At 44.5% G+C, this 22,604-nt stretch overlaps 1 protein-coding gene across 1 annotated transcript in view; it reads left to right on the top strand.

Annotated features, from left to right (window-relative positions):
- The window catches only part of LOC139749011 (uncharacterized), a 253,789-nt gene that overhangs the window by 159,448 nt on the left and 71,737 nt on the right, over window positions 1–22,604 (top strand). The window contains exon 2 of the mRNA XM_071662392.1: window positions 17,161–17,524. Within this exon, the coding sequence (XP_071518493.1) occupies window positions 17,370–17,524 (155 nt within the window). The 5' untranslated portion in view covers window positions 17,161–17,369. The remainder of the gene's footprint in view (window positions 1–17,160; window positions 17,525–22,604) is intronic.

Raw genomic sequence — 22,604 nt, 5'->3', positions numbered from 1 at the left:
ACATAAAAGAAATTTCGATAATGACGGAAAAATGTTTTTACGAAACTTTTGACTTTTTTTTTTGTCAGTGTCTGAATGTGCATCTTGACTACAACTCCCCTGCCCGTCCCTTACACACACACACACACAAGTGGGGTCCCACGCATGTACCACTCCCTCCATGTACTGTTCAGAGAGAGAGAGAGAGAGAGAGAGAGAGAGAGAGAGAGAGAGAGAGCACACCTAACGTGATATAGAGAAAGGTTCTGCAGCTGTGGACCATTCCACCTGGCCAGCTTGGGACGGGATGGACCGTTCTGTTCCAACTGAAATTTTCTCTGAACCTTCAACTGGGAAGTTCCTGCAGGAAGAAAGAATTTAATGAAGTTATGATTGATGATTTTGGGCGATGTAACGAAGATCGTGGAGAGGGATGAGTGGGAAGAGGAGTACCGAGTGGGGAAGGAAGAGTGGAGTGAGTGTCGAGAGTAGTGAGTGGGGAGGAATGGTGGCTAAATGGGAAGAAGAGTAATTAGGGAGAAAAAGTTAGTGAGTGAGGGAGGGAAGATGGGTAAGTGAGGAGGGAGGGTGGGTATGGGAAGAGACTGAGAGGGTAGGGGATGGTACGGTCATCATGTGGAAGGGAGAGTTTGAACCCGTCACACTTGCTCTAGTTAACGCGAGACAAACCAAAGGCCCGTGACCTCTTGCTGGAGAGGACAGGAGGAGAATTAGAAGCAGGAGGGTAGAGAAGAGGCAGCGGAGGGGACAAGTTGGGAGAAAAAGTTTGTGTGTGTGTGTATGTAACAGTAAGGTCACGAGAGCCGTTACCGTGTTAAAAAGTTAAGCTTACTAAGAAGAGAATCATTTTCAGCTTTTTCTTCGTCTTTTCCTTTCTCAATTCTCTTTTTTTTCTTAATCACGTCAATCTAAACATTCAAGAGGAAATTGACTGTACTTGCTTTCAGCTCTGCAAACAGTCCAGCCCCAGCGGAACTGCAGGGCTTCCACTACTTCAACAGGTCACTATTGATTTTTCAGTGTAGCGAAGTCCACTGTCCTCTTGTATCTCAAAGGTATTCATCAATTTCAAGCGATCCATTTAACATGAATATATATACATAAAGGCAGACACATGTACACAAAATATGTATATATATATAAGACTAAAGCAGATGGAATTGTGAAGTGAAAGAAGCTTTGAGATATCGGGTTGTACATGAGATGGAGCAAATTGGTGTGATGTGGTATACAGGGGGCGACTTAGTAACATAGGGGCTGAACCAGGACTTGCAAAGTGTTCAGGATAGACCAAGGAAACGTCTGTGGGGTGAATAGGGGCTCTAGTTTTAGGTGCAGTATACATGACAGCCAGATAGTGGATGTGAGCAAGTGAGGCCGTTCTTCGTCTGTTTTTGGCACTACTTCGCTAACAAGGGAAATGGCGAATCAAGAAATTTACATTACGAGTGAAGTGTCCTTTGGCGGGGATAGTGGATATATATATATATATATATATATATATATATATATATATATATATATATATATATATGTGTGTGTGTGTGAAATAGGTTTTCTGTAAAAAAAATCGCCAGTTTTTTTCTAAACGAGTCTATCACTCGAGAAATTTGACACTCTTTACCTAGTGGAGCGAGAGTTGACAGAACCCAGCTATGATATTGGCTTCCTGCCCACCAGGCCTGCTAGACCACCACGCTTTCCCAAACACCAAAAACAAGATGGGAAAATTATATAATTTTTTTTCCCCTTGTTGGGTTTTCCTCGCTATTCGAAATTGGTAGCGGATGTCTAACACGAAAATTTTTAGGAGATAGGTTAACAGGTTTGGACAAGGAAATTAATATTTCTTCACACGTACTAGTCATGTGTTAGACTAAACAGATCATAAGACTTAAGGATTATCTGTAGTTATATTGTTTCTTTTAATCTTTTATCTTCATTTTCCAAAGCTTTATTTTTTTCAATCGTTTTTCATCTAGTTGGATGTAGCGGCGGCATATGGCAACGTGCTCTTCATGAAAGCCAGTATTACTTTGGAGAAACATCACTTGTATGCAAGCAAGGCACAAACTGAATCTTTCGTGTTCTTTATGCTTCTCAAATACACAGGAGAGTTTCAATTTCCTGTGTGCTTCTGCATGCAGGAGTTCGCATACCTTCAGAAAATCAAGTTTTGTCTTGGCTGCTTTTCGGAAATTCTACAGGGATATTCATACATCCAATTGGACCATATACCTTTATCTTCAAGCGTTTATCCTCCCTCTCCACCAGCCGTGGCTCCGTCGTTCTTTTTAAGAATTTCATCATAAATATCGGCCTCCTCTCCATCGTGCTAGGATTGATCCCACATCCCTCCACTTTCACAAACATCCTTCCATCATCACTAACAGCCTCATTAGGACCCAGTGGTCTGTTGCAGTTTGAATCGGTCGGTATTTCTTTGTCTTTGGTGGTCAACACGAGCGAGAGGTTGTTGAGCAGGAATTCGCATTATATTATCAGGGAAGAGAAATAAGAATTGGTTTAGTATATGTCGTAGGCTTCAGTCACGAACGATAGTCTTCAGCGAGACCAGACCAGACCTTACATGAAACATGAAAAGGGTTAAAAAGAAAAAAATAATTTAACACTTTTGGGATGAAAACGAAAAATCTGCCTTTGAAAAATGGGGAGCAGGTCATCGTGGCTTTGGAGGCCACCCATTCATCCATACATCGGAGCCAGGACGTGTATGTGGAATACAAAAAGGGTTAAAGAGAAAGAATTTCAAGGAAAAGATGAAAAAAGTAATCCGACTTTTGGAGGAAATCGAAAAACATTGAGTTTTTATTGTAAATGGTCATGTCTTTTTCCCGAGGAGAAAGGCATTTTTCTACACACCTCCCCTAACCTCACACATCCTCTACATCTCGAATAGTCCCTTTACCAAGCTCCTTAATATCCTACTACCCAAACATCACCCTATGAAACATCCTACCATCTACATCGTCTGCATAAGAATATCTACATTATCTTCATGGGTATTCTCTTACCTATACAAAAAAAAATGCAAACGAAACATTATCTACACCAACACCTTCGCCACTGCCAATCATGCTATCTACAATACCTTTATCGTATTCATTTTAGATCACATGTCTCACAGACTCCTATCTTTACCACTACAGTCACGAGCACTCTACTCTGTACACACTTCTTCCTAATCATTCCAGTTTCTACACCAATGCCTCTGGGTTTTTGTTTAAAATTTCGACAGAACCTTCATCAACATGTTGATATCTGCACATCCCTTTGAACTCCCTGACATCTACACCCGCGCGCGCCTATTCACAAACATTGAGGTTTGTGCCAACACTTTTACAATGAGCCTGGGCCTATCCCATCCCCATTGCAGAGTATGTCACCAACACTCTCACAAGCTCTCAGCTACCAACACCAACACTCAGGCAAACATTCCACCATCTACACACGAACAGTCCCTCGTCTATAATAATAACTCCCTCAGACACCATACCATGAAACCCAACGCTCTCACCAACCACCCACCACTTACACCAACACCACCGCAAACATTCCACCCTCTGCGCCACCGCCCTCACCAACATTCGACCATCTACACCAACAACCTCGCCAACAATTCACCGTCTACACGACTACCCTCATCCGCATTTCACTCCACCAACTGCACCAATGCCCTCGCATACATCCACCCATCTTAACCAGCTCCCATTCCACCCTCCCTTCCCTTCCCCCGCAGATGGATGAGCAGCCACGAAGATAGATACGCCCAACAGCTGGCGTATAGCTGTTACGTAAGGTCAGCTGGCAGCGCAAGTTTACCTTCGAGGCGCGACGTCTGAGAAGCTAACACCGTCACAGCTGCTTACATCAGCTGATGGTCTCGCTCCCGTGCTCACACACACACACACACACACACACAGAAAATCGGGTGCACTGGCGAAATTATCACATCCTTTGACTACGATATCCACTCTGGATGATATATTGGCCGGTATTGTAAATTCGAACGGAAAGACTTGATAGTATATGAATCCCACTGAGCAGATAAAATCATAGTCAAATAAAATAAGTACATGATAGACTTTAAGGACATAAGATAACGAAGATGGATCAATCATTGTGAACTAACTGCAGTGAGAAAGTCATGTTAATGCACAATTGAAATGCTTTCACGTAGCCCATCGAAACCAAGACGAGGAATCTAATGATGATTATGTAGAAGTGGAAGATATGACGGAAGGGTTCGATGGACCGTAACTTTCGATTTACTAAATGCGAGGAAATTGAATTAGAATATTGTTCCATTAACAGATGGGTATTGGATCATCAGCCTAGCTCGGATAAACCACATACAGACAAGAGGAAACAACACGATGGACCTTATCTTTTAAATGTACTGGCACCCTGTTCAGACGTAGAAGTTAAGAAAGCAAGTAGTGACTACGACATACACTTTGAAGAATATGAGAACGGTCATGAAAGTTGCCGGACTCCGCTTGCTCAAGGTTACGCTGCGAGTGAAAAGTCACCTCTGGCGAGGCTGTATCACAAGAAGTATAGTCTCTTTAAAGAACTGCACACTCCCAAGGAGTCTCTATTTCCCTACTACAGTTAGTAGTGCAGTCTTGGGCTGCAAGAGCCTTTAGAAAAGTTCTGGGTAACACCAGAACTTCTGGGATGATTAAGAATAAACAAATGATCACGATACAGATAATCCTGTCAGCAGATAGAGGAATATGAATTTCCATTGTCACAAAATAAGATGGAGTGTGATTAATGACCTGAATGTAAACACATACTGGAATAATACTTTCGTCTCCACCACCTATAGCATCACCACCACCACTCGTGACGTAAACCAGCATCATCTACGGCAGCCAAAACCACCACCACTACTACCACCATCTTCCACCCACACTACCACTATCCACCGATCTACACCATCAGCATTCTCCACATCTTCCACATCCTACCACCAGCATAAGAAAAAAATTGCACACAACCTGGTCCCTCACACACCCTGGGTCCCCCTCATAAACAACATCCCTCGCACCATCTTCACACACACGCTGGTCCCCTCACGACCAGCATCCCTTAAACCACCTCACACCCTAGTTCCTCATGACCAGCGTCCCTCCCACCACCCCCACCATAGACCCCGGATCTCCCTTATGACCAACACCCTTTACACGCCCTGGTTCCTTCATGACTAGCATCCCTCACACCCTGGTCCCCCCACGACCAGCATTCCTCACACCACCTCACACCTTGGTCCCCCCACGACCAGCATTCCTCACACCCTGGTCCCCACCACGACCAGCATTCCTCATACCACCTCACACCCTGGTGCCCCCCACGACCAGCATTCCTCACACTACCTCACACCCTGGTCCCCCCACGACCAGCATTCCTCACACTACCTCACACCCTGGTCCCCCTACGACCAGCATTCCTCACACTACCTCAGACCACGAACTCCCAACACCCGCCGCAGAATCACTCTCCCTCCATCTCCTCCATTTCCTGTTTTCATACATCCTGACTTATCGCGGGCATCGAGGCCGATTTCTCTTGTCCAGTTTTCGCCAGGGTGTTGTGGCAGCCCCCGCCCTGCAGCTACCTCCCTTTTTGCGTATATCAGTTCGAGTGTTGGATGATGTGTGTGTGTGTGTGTGAGCCGGATAAGGAGGGTGGGAGAAGGGCGAGGTGATAGTATGAAGGACGTGGATGGAGTTAGGGACTGGTAAAGACACAAAGGAGAAGAGGTTAAGGTCAGAGACGCAGTAAAGGATCTCTGTTCCTTTCGGTCTGTTCATTCTAGGAGGAATTGATTGACGTGTTCGGCCTATGTCTTTAATCCATAGCTTAGAAATGATTATTCGTCTCGCCTTTCAAATGAAATATTTTCACGTCCATTTCACTCGTTTTCTAAGTCTTGAAGTCACTTGAATCTAAGAGACGAACTGACATCTTCCATTCGTCGGGGGATGGAAACCTCCTTCAAAAAAGAAGTCAACATCAACCTTGATAATATGAGGATGAATCACCATGGTACCCTATCTGACCCTCGGTGAGTCTTGTTAACAATGGACGAACTCGCTTGGCCTACGTAACCCTCTCCAGGCTTAGTCTTTCCTTCGCCTGATTAACTTCAGTCGATGTGGGGGCGACCTTTTGCCCCGCGCTAGGTAGCTGGGCACCCAGCTAGCCCGGCGCACCTCCACACTTGAGATAGTTCAAGAATGTAAACCCTCGATCCATTGATTTATTGACCTCAGGCCTTTCTACGCACCCATTAAAGACCCACTTGTCTCTGAATCACATTCGGACAAGAGATGTGTAAGTTCTTCATACTTCATTTTGTTTATTCATTCGTCTTTTCATAAACAACAAAGATGTCACAACCAGCTGTGCTTTATTTCTGTAAAACCATTCGTAGAATTATCTCCTCTTTCACAAGAAAATGCATATGCGTGTATGTGTGGTTATAAATCGAACACTAACAGTAAAGGAAAGAATAAAGAGTAGGAGCTTCGAATCTACGTACAGAGGAACCTTGCTTTCCACTCCTTGCAGAATCGGTTTCCCCAAACTTGTAGTAACAGTTACCAGTCTCGAATATAACTAGCCTAACTGATACTATCCCAGAAGTAAGAATGTACGGGGAGCAAAGTACGTGTTTCTGACAAGATTATCCAAAGGGTCGATAGTGTACCTCTCCTTATCTACTCGACATAGGCCCTAAAACTAGAAATACAGATACGATACTAAGCTTATATAGCACGAAAGAGCGATACATCAGTAAACCTGTAGTATTCCTTTTCATGTCATTTAAGCGATCTCTGTTTCGTAAAATAGTTTCTTTCCGGTTAACATAACGTAAATCTAAGAGTCCAACATGGTCCGGTTATCAGATTCACGAACGAAGCAATTGCTGAGTATCTACTTTCGTAATACTCGCTTTATCTGATGTTAATCTGGACAGTATTACAGAGAAAAAGAACTTAAAGATCTTGGTTGAAATGAAACTAATATATATACATATATATATATATATGATTGAGAAATATCATTCGTTCCCCATGCAGTAGATATTATTCCTGAAGTGGACGTTGCATATCTCATTAATCATTCATTAGCTTTTCCCCTCCTCGTTCATCTTCCCCCTGTCACTCAGTCAGTCAGTCAGTCAGTCAGTCACGCCCCTACCATTTGCACCATACATTCCCACTCTTGCCACACACACACACACACTTCTAAAAGCTCACCCACCCACCTACCTACCTACCTACCATTCCTTGAACCACAGAACCTTACTTCCTTCGCTCCAACCACCACCGCCGCCTCTTGGGCAGCTTCGTATGTCTTGCAGGGCTGTGCAGCCGGCCTCTCTCTCTCTCTCTCTCTCTCTCTCTCTCTCTCTCTCTCTCTCTCTCTCTCTCTCTCTCTCTGTGGCAGCCAAGCACGTCGCTGGTTTACGACCGATTATATTTTTACGACCTCGGGCCTTTTCAGTATTAGGCTGTGGGTTCTTTTGGGGGAAGTGTTAATGTTACTGCTGAGGCTTACGTGGAATTGTGACGTGTCCGGTCTCTTTCATCTCTCTCTCTCTCTCTCTCTCTCTCTCTCTCTCTCTCTCTCTCTCTGATCCTTCTCTTTCGGGTAATTACATCACTCTTGCCCTTCCAATATGTCCGGCATGATAGCGGACCGAACCCTACATCCCTTCCAATATGTCCAACGTTGATAGGAGGCACTTCCCTACACGAGTATCAAAGGAGTGTAGATTTATCAGCCTGGTGAAGGCTATTACACACACACACACACACACACACACACACACACACACACACACACACCCTCTCCTGACCCTATCCCTTCTCTCGATTCGATTATGAAAATATTGATTCAGGCGATAAATGCAATATGTAGATTTTGTGACTGTATGATGTTTAGTCGAAGGAGGGATGAAGGGCGGTGAGGAGGATATCTCTCTCTCTCTCTCTCTCTCTCTCTCTCTCTCTCTCTCTCTCTCTCTCTCCAATGATGCCGTAAAGAAATTAATGGAAGATTTCAGAAGCTGCTTCACGAGCAGAATCAAAGGGACGGAACATGCGAAATACCACGAAAAGGGGCTGAAAGGCCGACTGCAACTAAATAGACCAAAAAGGAGGAGAGAAAGAGATCATCAGCGAACAGGAACAAATTAAAAGTGTAAAAGAAAATGCGTTTAACTTGAAAGTCTCTCGACGAGGAAGGCACAGAGTCGTTACCATGGCACGTACCAAAAATATAATTTACGGAGATATTTGACAGGCCAACCAGGAAGATAGAGGGAGTGTATTCAGTATACCACAGGGAGGAATAAGCAACACGCACCGAACAACTGCACGAACGTTTAAAAGAACACTTGACGCGTGGTTGAAATCAGTCCCAGATGAAGGGAGACGGGACATGATTACGTCATGCAGGTTGGCCAGCTGAGGAGACTAATTAGTCTTGCTTACCAAGCAGGACGTGTGGTGAACTCTGACATCCTGGCAAGGTCTGTCGTCGGTATATACTCTCTCTCTCTCTCTCTCTCTCTCTCTCTCTCTCTCTCTCTCTCTCTCTGGTGGCCGAGAACTCGCAAGAGCCTCGCACGAACGAAGTGGGACGTACAGTGAGAAGCTGAGCGAGTGAAGTGAAGAGTTTCACCTTCCAGAAAAGTCGAAGGCGCGCGATGATCATCGCGTGGGCACAGATTGTAGAGGTGAAGAACAGTGAAATGATCTTAGAAAGGCTTCTCAACTAAGAAGGAACACAGACACAGTCTCCTCAAGTATGCCTTGGAAGATACCAGAAGCACATCATACGAAGGCATATGAGAGCCTTAAAAGAAAGATAGGAAGAATATACACTGTACTGCCAGGAGATAACGAAAGACAGAATCGTTTAAAAGAAAATTTGTCATATGGTTGAAGACATTCCCAGATGTACCCAAGATAGACAGTTATGTAATATGCGTTGTGGCAAAAAAAAGGGGGCAGTTTTTATGATCAAGACGTGCGCTGAATGCTACTTACGCGTCCGCACTGCCACAACTTGGTGGCCAAGTCTCTTTGTACGTTCTTGTAGGTCAGTCTCTCTCTCTCTCTCTCTCTCTCTCTCTCTCTCTCTCTCTCTCTCTCTCTCTCTCTCTCTCTCTCCAACGGGAAGGACTGTTTACTTGGTTTGGTGGAGCTATATTGATCGGTCCAGAAGTTCCGGCATGACAGGAGGGGGAGTGGGGGGGTTGCCCCTCCACCCTTGCCTCTCCTGATGGAGGCGGTGATGGGGGGTTGGTCCTCCACACCTGGGGGTGTCTCCGGCAGGGTTGAAACTATGTTGGCCATGGATACGGATCTGTGGTGGTGTATAACTTGCTCTTATTTCACACGTTCCTCTTCGATCTGTCTGTGTATTTCTAGACAGACAGACGAATGATTATATATATATATATATATATATATATATATATATATATATATATATATATATTACTGTGTGTGTGTGTGTGTGTGTGTGTGTGTAATCAACAGGTACCAGCTGCCATGAGCAGATCTGGGACTAGCTGGCCACACTTCCCACAACAGTCGTCATCAATCGCTCAAACAGAGGCACGTGAATACAACAGAGGCAGCGTATGTCCTTTACATTACTCGCGAGTCGGGAAAGAACCCAACACTCTGGCCTAGCCTCAGCCTCCATCACTCTGCTTGTTAATTGGTGACCTTTCGCATCACAAAGGGTCTGTGTGTCCATAGGGAAACTCGCGACTAGTGTGGGGAATTCTTTTTTAGCTCCTCCATAAGCCTGAAGAAGACTGACCGATAGACTGAGTAAGACGAGAGGCAGACAGACAAACGTTGGAATAAAAACGCATTTGGCTGCTGGAGTCATGTGGAGGAAAATAGATACAACGCACCAGATATATATATCGGGGAAAAATTTTGTGTAAAACGAGGTTTACCAGGACGATCTACCTGGAATACAAACTGAGCTGGAATATTGTTGAAGTCACTGAACAGAGAGGGTGAAAGGAGTGGAAAGAAAAATGGTTAGATCGTAATGTATCTAATAAGTGAAGGAAGGGTAAAAAAAGAGTAAATGCAAAAATCATTTAGAAAGGAGTTTTTCAAAGCAAGGGAAGCAGATGCTACTGAAGATACGAGGAAAACGCTGCCATGGAAAACATGAAAATGAGAAAGCTAGCTTAAAAGAAATGAATCTGAAATAGATTAGAGAAATATTATTACTTGGAACGGTAGTGGAATGACAAATGACGTTAGTGTAAGTGAGCTACTGAATCACGATGAACCACTGCCCATAAGTTGCTAATGATAGGAATAACATGAAAACATATTTCACACAAACTAGTCAGTTACATAAAAGCTATATCCGACTAAACAGATAAAATATATCAAATGTGCCATAGGGGGGATGCTAACAGTAATGACAATGAGACAGTAACGACTGAGAAGATCAATTCTTACCCATATAACTGAAGACGTAGATAGTTAAGCAGGAGTTGCATAGTTAGATATACAGACCACACCGCCCCCAAGGTCCAGGCGAGGTGGTCTGGCCATAGCCACTGAAAGATGCAGTTCTTTTAAAAGCAATAGAAGAAAAGGACACGAAAGCAAAGAAGAATTAAAAGAAGGCGATTAAGGTCTCTCAAAGTTACGAGAAATTTTTTTCTAATGATTGATCGATAACAAATAAGGTTACTATTTGAGAATAGGTGTTACAGAGCTCCGCCCTGCACGAGGTTACACCATATAGCTGAGGGGTACAGTCTCGTCAAAGACCTCCTCACTCCATAGGTGTCCATCATTACCCTGCTACTGGAAGCGGTGCAGCCTTGGAGCTGTGTTCGTTCATGGGTAGACTACCTGGGCAACACAGTGCTCCACTCGTAGATAGAAGTCTGGGCAATTACAGATAGATAGACAGATAGACATTAAAAAAGATAAGACCGATGATAAACATTATATGAATCATCAACGAGCTATCAGTGTCTCGAATTCTTAAGAAAGAGGAGGTAAGATAACGAGGAAAGAGATGGAAGTGCCAAAAGCAATTTAGCAGACACCTGAGGCGCCACCCATTGTGAAGAGAAATATTCGGCCATGTCTTGTGTAATATTAGGTAATTTGTTTTAGTTTTTTGGGAAAGTAGCCCAGCTTTGACGCTTGTTCTTTGATTATATATATATATATATATATATATATATATATATATATATATATATATATATATATATAAACTGGTTTAAGAGGGGCTTACACAAGTATTCGTATGCGAGTAGGAAAGATCCTCAATAGCCATCATTAGATTACATATTGATTGACAGGCTTGTAAAAGAGAGATCCCTGCATGTAGATGTGCTGAGAATGGCAGCTTTTGGGATGTCTGATCACTATTTTGTGGAGGTGAGGGTGAAGATTTATGTGGGTTTACTTAAAGGGTAAACAGTGTCAGGGAGGAGAGAGTGGTGAGAGTAAGTGAGCTTGGAAAGAGACTTGTGTGAAGAAGTACCAGGAAAGATTGTGTGTAGAATGGCAGAAGGTGGGAGTATGAAACAAAGGCGAAAGGTAGGCAGATTAGAAAGAGTAGTGAATGGTGGGATGAAAAAGTAAAGTTGTCAGTGAAAGACAAAAGAAAGGGTTTTAGGTGGCACTTAGGGGAAGTGCAATTGTTGGGGGATGCATGAGAGAAAGCAACCGGAGGTCAAGAGGAATATGCAGGGATTGAACGTGCAGGAGGGTGGAAGGCATGTACGGGACAGTGAATCGGAATAACGTAGTATATGGGGTCTACTCGCTGTCAGTGGACTCGTCCAGAGTACGTGAAGCGTCCGAAAGATCTGGGGGAAAAGGATATGGATAGGGATCTGTGGTTTTAGAGCATTACGTATGACAGCTAGGTAATAGTTTTGAGCGGTTGTGGCCTTTCTTCGTCCGTTCCTGGCGCTACCTCGCTGATGTGGGGAAACTGCAATCAAAATATATATATATATATATATATATATATATATATATATATATATATATATATATATATATATATATGTATATATATCTGGGTCGTGAAACACTGCAGTTTCAACAACCTAACTTTAATAATTATGCTCTGAAAGGAGAGCATTTGCACGATCATTGTGCCACGCATACCCTGGGGTGTGCTAAGTTCTCAACACGGCGTGTTGCACTTCCCACATCCAAATCTGGAGAAGTTTAATATAGCTTTTCACACCACTTTCTCTTTTCCCAAATATTAGGATTTACTGATGTTTTTTCTTTTGTTTTCGTTTTTTTTAGCTTTGGTACAAGTCAGACTCGAGCGTAACTCTGCTTAAACCTTGTGTGGGCTTAAGGTTGGAACGCTTCCTGTGCCTTCAGGACCTTAGGTGATGTAAAGATTTGGTAGAATGCGCCCGGTGACGTAGTTGTTGGACTGCACCGGGTGACGTAGTTGTTGGACTGCACCGGGTGACGTAGTTGTTGGACTGCACCGGGTGACGTAGTTGTTGGACTGCACCGGGTGACGTAGTTGTTGGACTGCACCGGGTGACGTAGTTGTTAGGATGCAACAGGCGACATAGTTGATGGCTCATGGAAGTTTAAACGATGAGAAAACTTGTCCGTATGTAACAGGTGGTCTAGTTTATGATGACCCCAGGTCCTGGTATGATGACCCCAGGTCCTGGTATGATGACCCCAGGTCCTGATATGATGACCCCAGGTCCTGGTATGATGACCCCAGGTCCTGATATGATGACCCCAGGTCCTGGTATGATGACCCCAGGCCCTGGTATGATGGTGAGATTTACTGATAATAATGGGTGATAGACTGAGCTTGGTGGGATTATGCGACGGGCCCTGGAAGTCATCTCCCGTCCTCCTGCAGCGAGAGGTGCTCCAGCCACTCTCGTCGCAAGCATGCGGTCCTCTGACGTCGCTCAGGAATACTCCACGACCTGCCATTCATTCCTGGTATCCAAATGGGAGGGCCGGACGCCCGGTTGGTTGGTTGGCTGGCTGGCTGGCGGAGCCAGGAATGGAAGTGGCTGCCTCCCATTAGTGTCCATTAGTAGGGACGGCGATGAGTGTGGTCGTTCCTGCCCTGCCTGGACGATAGAGGGGGGAGGGGGAAGGGGCATGCACACACGCACACACACACACACACACACACACACAGATCTTTAACTGTAAACGATTCTAAAAACATCTACCGTCTAGCTGATACGGCAAAGTCCTGGTCGTGGAGGCTTTGCCTTTGCATCGGCCCTTCCTTAGCAGCCTTTGATAGTAACGTACGTTGAAATGGTGTTTATAATCTCGTTGTTTTGCTTATTTCCTAGAAATACGACAATACCAGCTAAACATAGTCCACCCAGCTATCAGACCTGAGTGAATAGGATATAGGCTACTATGAATAAAGTATATACCGTATATACTCGCGTATGAGTCTACTTCGTGCACAGGTCGACCCTTTCTATTTGGCAAAGATATCGTTAATTTTATGAAATGCCTCGTGTATAGGTCGACGCAAGTTTTTGAGGATAATGGAACAACAAATTAGGCTAATAAGGAGCCGTATTACATGGCATATGAAACTCGTTTCAGAAAATCCTCACAAAAAGAAAAAAACACTGCGTCTTATAAACTGAGGTTCGTTGAGCCTGAATTACCGAGCGCCGAAGGGAAATTGTTTACCTTTCATTATTGTGGCACTTTACACTGAAATGCTGGAAGTTACAGCAGAAATATTGTATACTTCCATTCAGTTATTCATTCAAGTCAATCAGGATAGAATATTATTGTAATACAACAGCTTTCTTTAACTGAAAATAATTCGAAAAGCGATGACGGTAACATCTTTTGAGCAACAAAAGAATGCGAAAGTCTATTGTTTTCGTCATGATTTTATCCTAGTTTCCATTGTAATACGTACGTCATTCCAGAATGAATATTACATTTCCATGAATGTATTTTATCATTGTAATCTAACCGTATTTTAACCGCAAAATATTAAGAAAAAAAGAGTAACATCTCTTAAACAATGGAAAGTTAGGTAAAGTCTTTTGTTTTCATGTATTTTAACTTATTTTACACTGAAATACATCACGTTTCAGCAAAACTACTAATCTTTTCTGAGAATATATTCATTCAGGCACAGTTAAGGTAAAATATACTTGTGACGTAAAAGTTTTTTAAAACATTTTTACAAATCACCCGATCCATCATCCAAAACAGACATTAGGATTACACTCGGGCAAATTTAAGAGAATTTGGCTAAAATGAGAGATGATTACCTTCAGAACTTTAGATTACATACAAGAACTTGTTCCTCCTCACACGAATAAATTAATTCCTAAAGACGTTGAGCAGAGCTTAATAGAATGCTAACCAACCTACCATCCTTTTCCTCGTCCTTCCGGAAATAATCTATACGGCATGAAGCCCTTTTTATTTAGATAACGATATGATTCTAGCGTGTAATCCATCAAGGCACCTGAAGAATAAGAAGCGTAAGTACTCCATCTTTTAATCGGACACCTCACGAACGAATGATGCCACCATAGCAACGATTCTCCAAGGACGATATTCCCTGTTAAGTTTTCGTCCCTGTACAAAGAGAGAGAGAGAGAGAGAGAGAGAGAGAGAGATTGATTTCGAACCCTCTCCCGCCCATCTTGACCCATAGCTCCTACCGAAGCTTGAAGGAGAGACCCAACAGCGAGGAGTGTGTCTGTCTCTCGCTTCAGAGGCCAGCCACCCCAGTCAGCCAGACTATACACACACTCATCCAGTGACCTCCTCAAATTGCCTACTGTCTCTCTCATGACCGTAACCCCTTACATGGGATCGTAGGTGAAGGTACGACCTCATGACCAAGACAGAGTAGTGCCATGACCACGACATTACGACACCTTAAGCCTACGACGGTACGATCCCATGACCGCCATGGTACATGTTGACCAAGACGGTACGACGCCTTAAGCCCTCGACGGTATGATCCCTCGGGAATGATGGCTTTTACAACTTCAAAGCAACTGTGGTTACGTTATCTTCGCGAGGTATAAAACCTTGTGTGTGTGTGTGTGTGTGTGAGGTTTTAAACCTTTGTTTTGGGGTGTGGAACATAGCACCTTGGCTTGAAGATTTACTCCATTTTCTTACTCGTGAGTTCGGAATTGTCATGCGACTGATTAATCTATTATGTACCACAGGCTATGAATGGCGTGGATGACGTTGTGCACCTCAGGTTACAGAGGGCGTGGTATCACCTGGCGTACCTCAGATGGCGTGGTTGTACCCTATAAACCGCAATCTACTGATGGCGTGGCTGTACTATGGGTACCGCAGGCTAATGGAAATGCTGGCATGATGTGTCCGGGAAATCGCCTCATTATTAGCGTAATGGGACTAGAGAGGAGCCACTGCCACCATTACCCTGCTGCTTCTGCTGTTGCTGCCGCTGCTGTTTTTACAGCAGGTTCTTACTGCTGCTGTCGCTGCTGTTGTTGATCTTGCTGTGCCTACTTTATTCCTCGGGCAGGGGGGCTAAATCTGCTAGAAAAAAAATAAAGGTGGGGAGGTGATAAACACTCTCCCTCACTGTTCTGTCATTACACCTGTGAGGGGTCAGTGCCCTTACCCTGGCAGACTGGAGCAGTGAAAGCAACGGTCGCAACAGCAGCAGCAACGAATATCATCTTCCTTCATCAACATGAGAGTTTACTGAGCAAGGTAGTCGCTGTAGTAGAACAGACGTGCATATAGAGTCATGAACGCAGACGAGAGCGTAGATCTCGTGCATGCATGGGATGCTTTCCGAGGGCATCACTGAGCATCTGTGATCCACCAATAGTGAGATCCAATTCTCCAACGAGGGTCAAGAAGGTGATATTCCAGTGGCTCTCTCCTGTAAAAGGTCGTCGCCATGTTCCTCGCCAGTGGTGTTGTAAAATAGGTGGGACGAGGTTTTCCTTCCAGTGGGAAGCGCCTGGTGTGAATTGGCTAGTGGACCCAAGACTGCTCCCTCAGGACCTCTGTGGTTGACGTGAGGTCGTTACCCACTCTCCACACGTCCTTCAGGGACCTTTATCGTGCCGTTATGCTCAAGTGTTCTCAATGATTCGGTGACCTGCAGCAGGGGGGGGGATTAAAAAAATACTGAGATGTTTCCTTGTTGATCTTACGAGCGACAGGATACTTAAGAGAGAAATGGACGAGTGAGTTCTGCCCGTGCAGTCTTCCCTCGTATGTGTGTGTGTATATACATATATATATATATATATATATATATATATATATATATATATATATTGCAAAAAAAAAAAATATATATATATTGAAATGTTTAGGTATGTATAAGTGCGTGTGTGGATGTTTATGTACATACATGTGTATGTGGATGGGTTTGGCCTTTCTTCATCTGTTTCCTTGTGCTACCTCACTAATGCGGGAGACAGCGACAAAGTATGATATAATATATAATATATATATTGCGGTAGTGTGGGTTTTTGTTTGTAAAGTTGAACACATGAACACAAGCAGACTAGAAAGTATAACTCGTTCATACATGGGGAGTCTAGATTGACATGGGTATGTGGCTGATGGAGTGAAGTTTGACTGTGTTGGGAGGACGGCTGTTTGATGTTTGTCGAGTGTATAATTTGTCATTTTTTTGTTTGCTTAGGGAAGGGGAGGTGGAGCAGGATTTTTTCATGGTTTTCTTTCAGTAGATATAGTTACTCAGATATCTGTAAACTGCATCCTAAGTCTTTTGGCATAATACTAATAAATCTATGTTTTATTAATGCAAGAATAGTGTGTCAGTAGTTGTATACATAGTAATTACACACACACAAAGCAATAATGGGTTTGTGTGTACATGTTTCATTCCCTTATTTCATATGTTGTACTGGAGCTGTGGGGTTCTCCTTGCTCTAACAGGATGAGCCTAGACACATCTACCTTCACTACCATCAATCACCTTCATATCAGTCTACATACTAGTGGAAATTTGAATATTTGATCATGTGGTTTTGAGGATGTTCCTCATACTTCTGTCTAACTAATGATCATCGTTGCTTCTTTTCAGCCGTGGTGGGTGAAAACGCAGCAGAGGGTGGGGGTGGAGGAGGAGGCATTGAAGGTCCTGGCGGAGGAGGAGCGGGAGGAGGAAGCAGCAGCGGAGGTGGAGGGGGTGGAGGGGGAGGGGGAGGAGGAGGAGGAGGAGGAGGAGGTGGAGGAGGAAGCGGTGGAAGCGGCGCAGGAGGAGGTGGAGGCGGTGGAGGAGCTGAGGGAAGAATGCCCTCATATAAATCCGGACTGAAGGGCGCCAGTCAAGTTCAATTCAGCCTCAACCTGATCCGGGCGGCTCAGAGGGAGCTGCAGTTCTTGTACTTCGTCAACCGGCATCCGGCACTCTACCAGGGACCGCTGGTGAAGAAGGCCATCCAAAGGTAATGCCCCCTCCGTTCAGTTCTTCCACTGTTCTTTCATATTCTGCCAACCATCGAGCTAGTCCAGGCTCGTGGATTCAACTCTCTCTAAACTTCTCCTCCTCCTTCGTCCGAGCTCTTCGTGACAAAAATAACTTAGACCCAGCCTTCCTCTCATCCTGTGTAGATTTCGTGTTTCTTCCTCTACGTACAGACTCTCTCTCTCTCTCTCTCTCTCTCTCTCTCTCTCTATATATATATATATATATATATATATATATATATATATATATATATATATATATATATATATAATGTGTGTGTGTGTGTGCTTTATGGTAAGTCGATGTGAAGCTATAATCATATGCAACACCTTTTCCATTTAGCGTTGAGCTACTCTCGGCTCTGTAACTCATCATCATACGGCGTAATTAGCTCTTTATCATCTGTCTCCATGAAATACTTGGTGCTATTATCCGGCCCATTAATCAGAGTAAGTGCACCCTTTTTTTTTTTTACTGTAATGGGCCTCGGCACCATTAACAGCCCTGTCTTTATATGTATTCATATATATATGATATATATATATATATACACAAGAGGCCTTCCCCGACCCAACTCTCACCACTCACATGACCCTCTCTCTCAGCCTCCCACCGTCTGTACGGCCCTCCCTTCCCCTCACCCCCAGCACGCCCCCCCACTCCCCTCTGCACGCCCCACTAGTCCCCAACCCACCACGACGGCTAGGTCTTTGTCACATAACTTTGAATATGTAGAAATTCATCATTTGCCGGGATCGAGATTTTGTATATGTAAGAACATTTATTCGCAGTAAAAAAAAAAGATGGAGAGCTTATGTATATTGAGAATTCAACAAGGTGGAGGGAGTGGAGACCCGTGCGCAGCTAGGACGGTGCCGGCGGATCTGGCCAGCGAAGAGGCTGAAAATCACGTTAATTGCCTTCGTTAAAGATTGAAGGGAGAGGTGAGGTTAGGTTACATATTACGATATTCCGAATCAATTAGCAGATGTGGATAATGAGAGATTTTTCAAGGCTAGTGTGCAGGTTAGGGTGTTTCAAGGCAAGGGTGTAGGCTAGGGTGCTTCAAGGCTAGGATGCAGGGTAGGGTGTTTCAAGGCAAGGGTGTAGGCTAGGGTGTTTCAAGGCAAGGGTGTAGGCTAGGGTGCTTCAAGGCTAGGATGCAGGGTAGGGTTCAGGTTAGGGTATTTCAAGGCTCGACGAGGATGCAAGCTAGAGTGCTTCAAGGCTAGGAATCTGCATAAAGAAATATCTAATTCATCAACGGAATGTTTTACAGCTGAAAATCATTAAGTGGAAAGGTGTTGACTCCAAGGAATCCGAGTATCTGCAAAACAAGACCGGGTCAGTATGTGTGTATCTGGGGAGGGAAACGAGTATCTCTCAGTAGATACAAATAGATTACTGCAAAGTTACTTACACACACACACACACACACACACACAGTAAGAACCCCACGAGTGTAAGACTCCATCCCCCACTCACAGAAGCAGGCAATAACAAAATAGTATCAAAACACACACATGAATGACCCCCTCCCTCACCTACACGCAATCACAACCCACAGACGCACTCAAACGTACTCGCTCACACTTGTGAACGCTGCTACCGAGACTGCTCACGCGGGGATCTGGTATGAGCAATCTGGCACGGCTGTGATGAAGGGTAACGAGATGTGATAAAGATGGAGCAACTTTGTTTCTCTCTGCGAACCTAAGTTTGGATGAATGGTCGAGCGTACCCTGAGCCCTGCCACTCGTGCGTCGCCCCTCAGTCTTCGCCGACCGTCTGTCCAGCAAGACCTACGTCCCTCCCACACCTAAGCCCCAGAGAACCTCCCGTGGCTTCCCCCCGAACACATCACGTTCCCTGATTCAGTCCATCGACAGCGCGTCGCCCCCTTTATACCACATTGTTCCACTCTGTCCTGTGCACGCTCCATACGCCCGTGTGCATGTCCAGGCCGCGAGTACTCAAAACTTTGTTCACTTCATCCTTCCATCTCTAATTTGGTCTCCCCCTTCTCTTTGTCGCCTCCAATTCTGACACAGAATTCCTCTTTGTCGACCCCTCCTCACTCATTCTCGTGTGTGTGTGTGTGTGTGTGTGTGTGTGTGTGTGTGCGCGCGCGCAAGCACTTCAGCACGTAGTACCTTTAGTTAAGGCTCCTGCACCTCAGGTGGATCTGCAGGTGAGTCTGTGTATAAAGATTCCTGCTTGGCAGGTGGTGTCCTCAGAATGGACTCTTCCCGCAGGTGGCTCAGCAGGTGGTTCCGTCAGTAGAGACTCTCTTACCACAGGTGGCTCGGTCAGTAAAGGCTCCTCTGCCCCAACTGGTTTCTAGACTCGCTTCCCTTGATCTTCTTCGTTTACATTTATCATTCATTTTAAGTTTCTCATATGATTTCTTATTCTGTTTCTTTATACTTTCTTAAATATTTTTGTGCTTTCGTTATCTTTATTTATAAATATTTCATTTTCATCTGTTTTCTGTCTCTCACTTGAAAGTTTCCTCACCTCTCATCTCCATGTTCTTCCATTGCATCCACACGTTTTCTCCTCCTCGTTCACCTGTTCCTCATATTCATCCACCTGTGACACCATCTCTTCCGCCCTCCCCACCCACTTGTCGTACTCCCTCACCCTACTTGTTCCACCTCCTTACTCACCTGTTCCACTTCATCACCCAACTGCACCACCTCCTCATCCACCTGTACCACCACCTCATCCACCTGTTCCACCTCATCCATCTCCTCATCCACATGTTTCACCCCTCTCATTCACCTGTATCCCCCTCCTTACCCACCTAACCCCCTTCACCTCACCTGTTTCTCCTCACCCACCCCTGCCACCTACACCTGGAAGGTAACGAAGGGGACCGCCTCAAGTTCCTCCCCCAGCGACAGCCTCCTCCTCCTCCTCCTCCTCGTTCTTGATGACCTCACCTTTAAACTCACCATCCAAACCCTGTGCAAATAGCATTAAGGTCTCTCCTCTTTAAACTCACTCGTTCAAGGTAACTAAACCTTGGCAAACGTCTAGCCCAGAGACATCCCATCCTTGACTATGTTGTCCTCGTTTTAAGAGGAAATATTAGCAAGTAAAAAAAAAAAAAAAGAATTTTGCAGTGGTTCGTGTAATTCCTAACCCTCCGGCGTCGTTAGGCGTACCATGCTTATACCCGGACTAAGCCAAGCAATGACCCTGATGCACTTCGACAATCACACCAGATGGATTCCCTGTGAGGAAAGGTTTACTGGTTCCTGTGGCGACGTTACTGCCATGTTCCTTCTCTCCCACACCCGGGGCCCAGGCAAGACCCAGTTTATCCTGATTTTGCTGAAGGTAATACTTCACTCCTGGAAAAGGAGATGGGGTAGGAAAATTTTCGTAGGGAGAGGGTCGACCAGTGACCCAGATTGAGAGGCGCCAGTACAAATTTCTGCGTCGTTGTCCACCCCGGGAGTCTCCTTGTCTGGCTTCACTACCCAACCGTTTACAGGTAAGCAAAATGCGCTCCTTTGTAATTCTGAGGAACTGTGCAACCAGATTGTCATCACGTCTATCCGAAACTGTCTCGATCAAGTGAGGCGAATCTGTGCTGGATAACAAGACAATCAGACCTCCGAGCTGCTTTGGCTGGGAATATAGAGCGGCGCTCGGTGTGTAGCCTGAAACTGGAGTCGCCCGTATCCCAGAGCTGGAACTGGTGTTTGTTTAGAGATTAGCCGTCAGGAAGGTACACATTTGTGACCTTTACGAGGTACGATGGAAGTAATGGTGGATCACAACTTCTTTGGTTCAGGGAGATAATGGTTGGTTCATTGGTTCAAGGAAAGATAGGACGGTTCGTTCCATGGTTCGCGAAGTGCTTCGTCCTACTTCAAAATGGATAGGTTTACACAGATGATGATCGACACAGGGTGTTTGTTTCATTAAGCATAAGCTCTTTACTATGGTTCACATGAAGGTCAAGGATTCCTCGGAGTGTCCTGATGAAAAGGATTCACTGTGTCATCTGATGAAACGAAAGGATTCACTGTGTCGTCTTATGAAACGAGAGGATTCACTGTGTCATCAGGTGAAATGAGAGGACTTTGCAACGATTTAGTTAAGTTTTTTTTCTTAAAAGGTTCATACATGTTGAAAAGAAAATTACTACTGCAATATTCAATGACTTTCTTCCTGTACGAATATCGAAGGGCCTTAAAAACTAAGATATCCGACATAGTCATATTTCGCTCACGTTGATTGGAAATCCAAAGCAATTTGCCTAAAAGGCTTTAAGAAGATTAAGGGAATCTGTAAAAGGGGAAGGAGCTAGGCTTGAATCAACATGGCTACATAGAAGCCCCAGATTTAATAAAAGAGAGTTTGGAGCGAGGGAATCGGCATCAGTGTGACAGAGAAGTTTCGACAGGAACCCAGCTGAAGTTTCGAGGTCTTACGAATCGCCATTGTTTCCCTGCCTGTGGCTGTGATTGTGTCTGTGAACTGTGTTGAGCTCGTTCCCTTCAATCATTGCACAGTGGTCCTCTCTCCAACCGTACAGCTTGTTACTCCATGCGCTATTTATTTTTACTGGCTTACGACGGAACGAACGATAAAAGCCTTCATTGTTACACTCCCTTGGGACGAGAAAATGTTGCACTTCACAGAGATTAAAAAAAGAAAGTTTCAGTCATTTGCTACAGATGGACAGGATGATTCGAAGCTTCATCATGGTAAGCATAATTGAACCCTGCTTCACTGCAGGAGACGAGTGGGTCATATATCGTTCCATCAGTGGTTTCACCATTCAGTGATTCAACTTTAGGTACATCAAGATACTATGAGAAACAGTATCGAGGATTTACCTAAAATAACATACACGCCATTGATGGTGATGAACCGAACTGAAACAAGTCCAGTGTGCAGATACGAGTCCTGCTTCACCAACATTCAGACAATATGAGCTAACTCGGGAGAACCCTGCCGGAGATTCCCAGTTCCCCCACCTGATGTATCTTGACATCACGGGAGGAGTAACCTCGTAGGACTTCACTGAAGGATAACCT

The sequence above is a fragment of the Panulirus ornatus genome, chromosome 6 (assembly GCF_036320965.1).
Source record: "Panulirus ornatus isolate Po-2019 chromosome 6, ASM3632096v1, whole genome shotgun sequence".
NCBI classification, from domain to species: Eukaryota; Metazoa; Arthropoda; class Malacostraca; order Decapoda; family Palinuridae; genus Panulirus; species Panulirus ornatus.
Note: the sequence above shows the minus strand (reverse complement) of the source record. Positions and strands in the feature narration are given on the sequence as shown.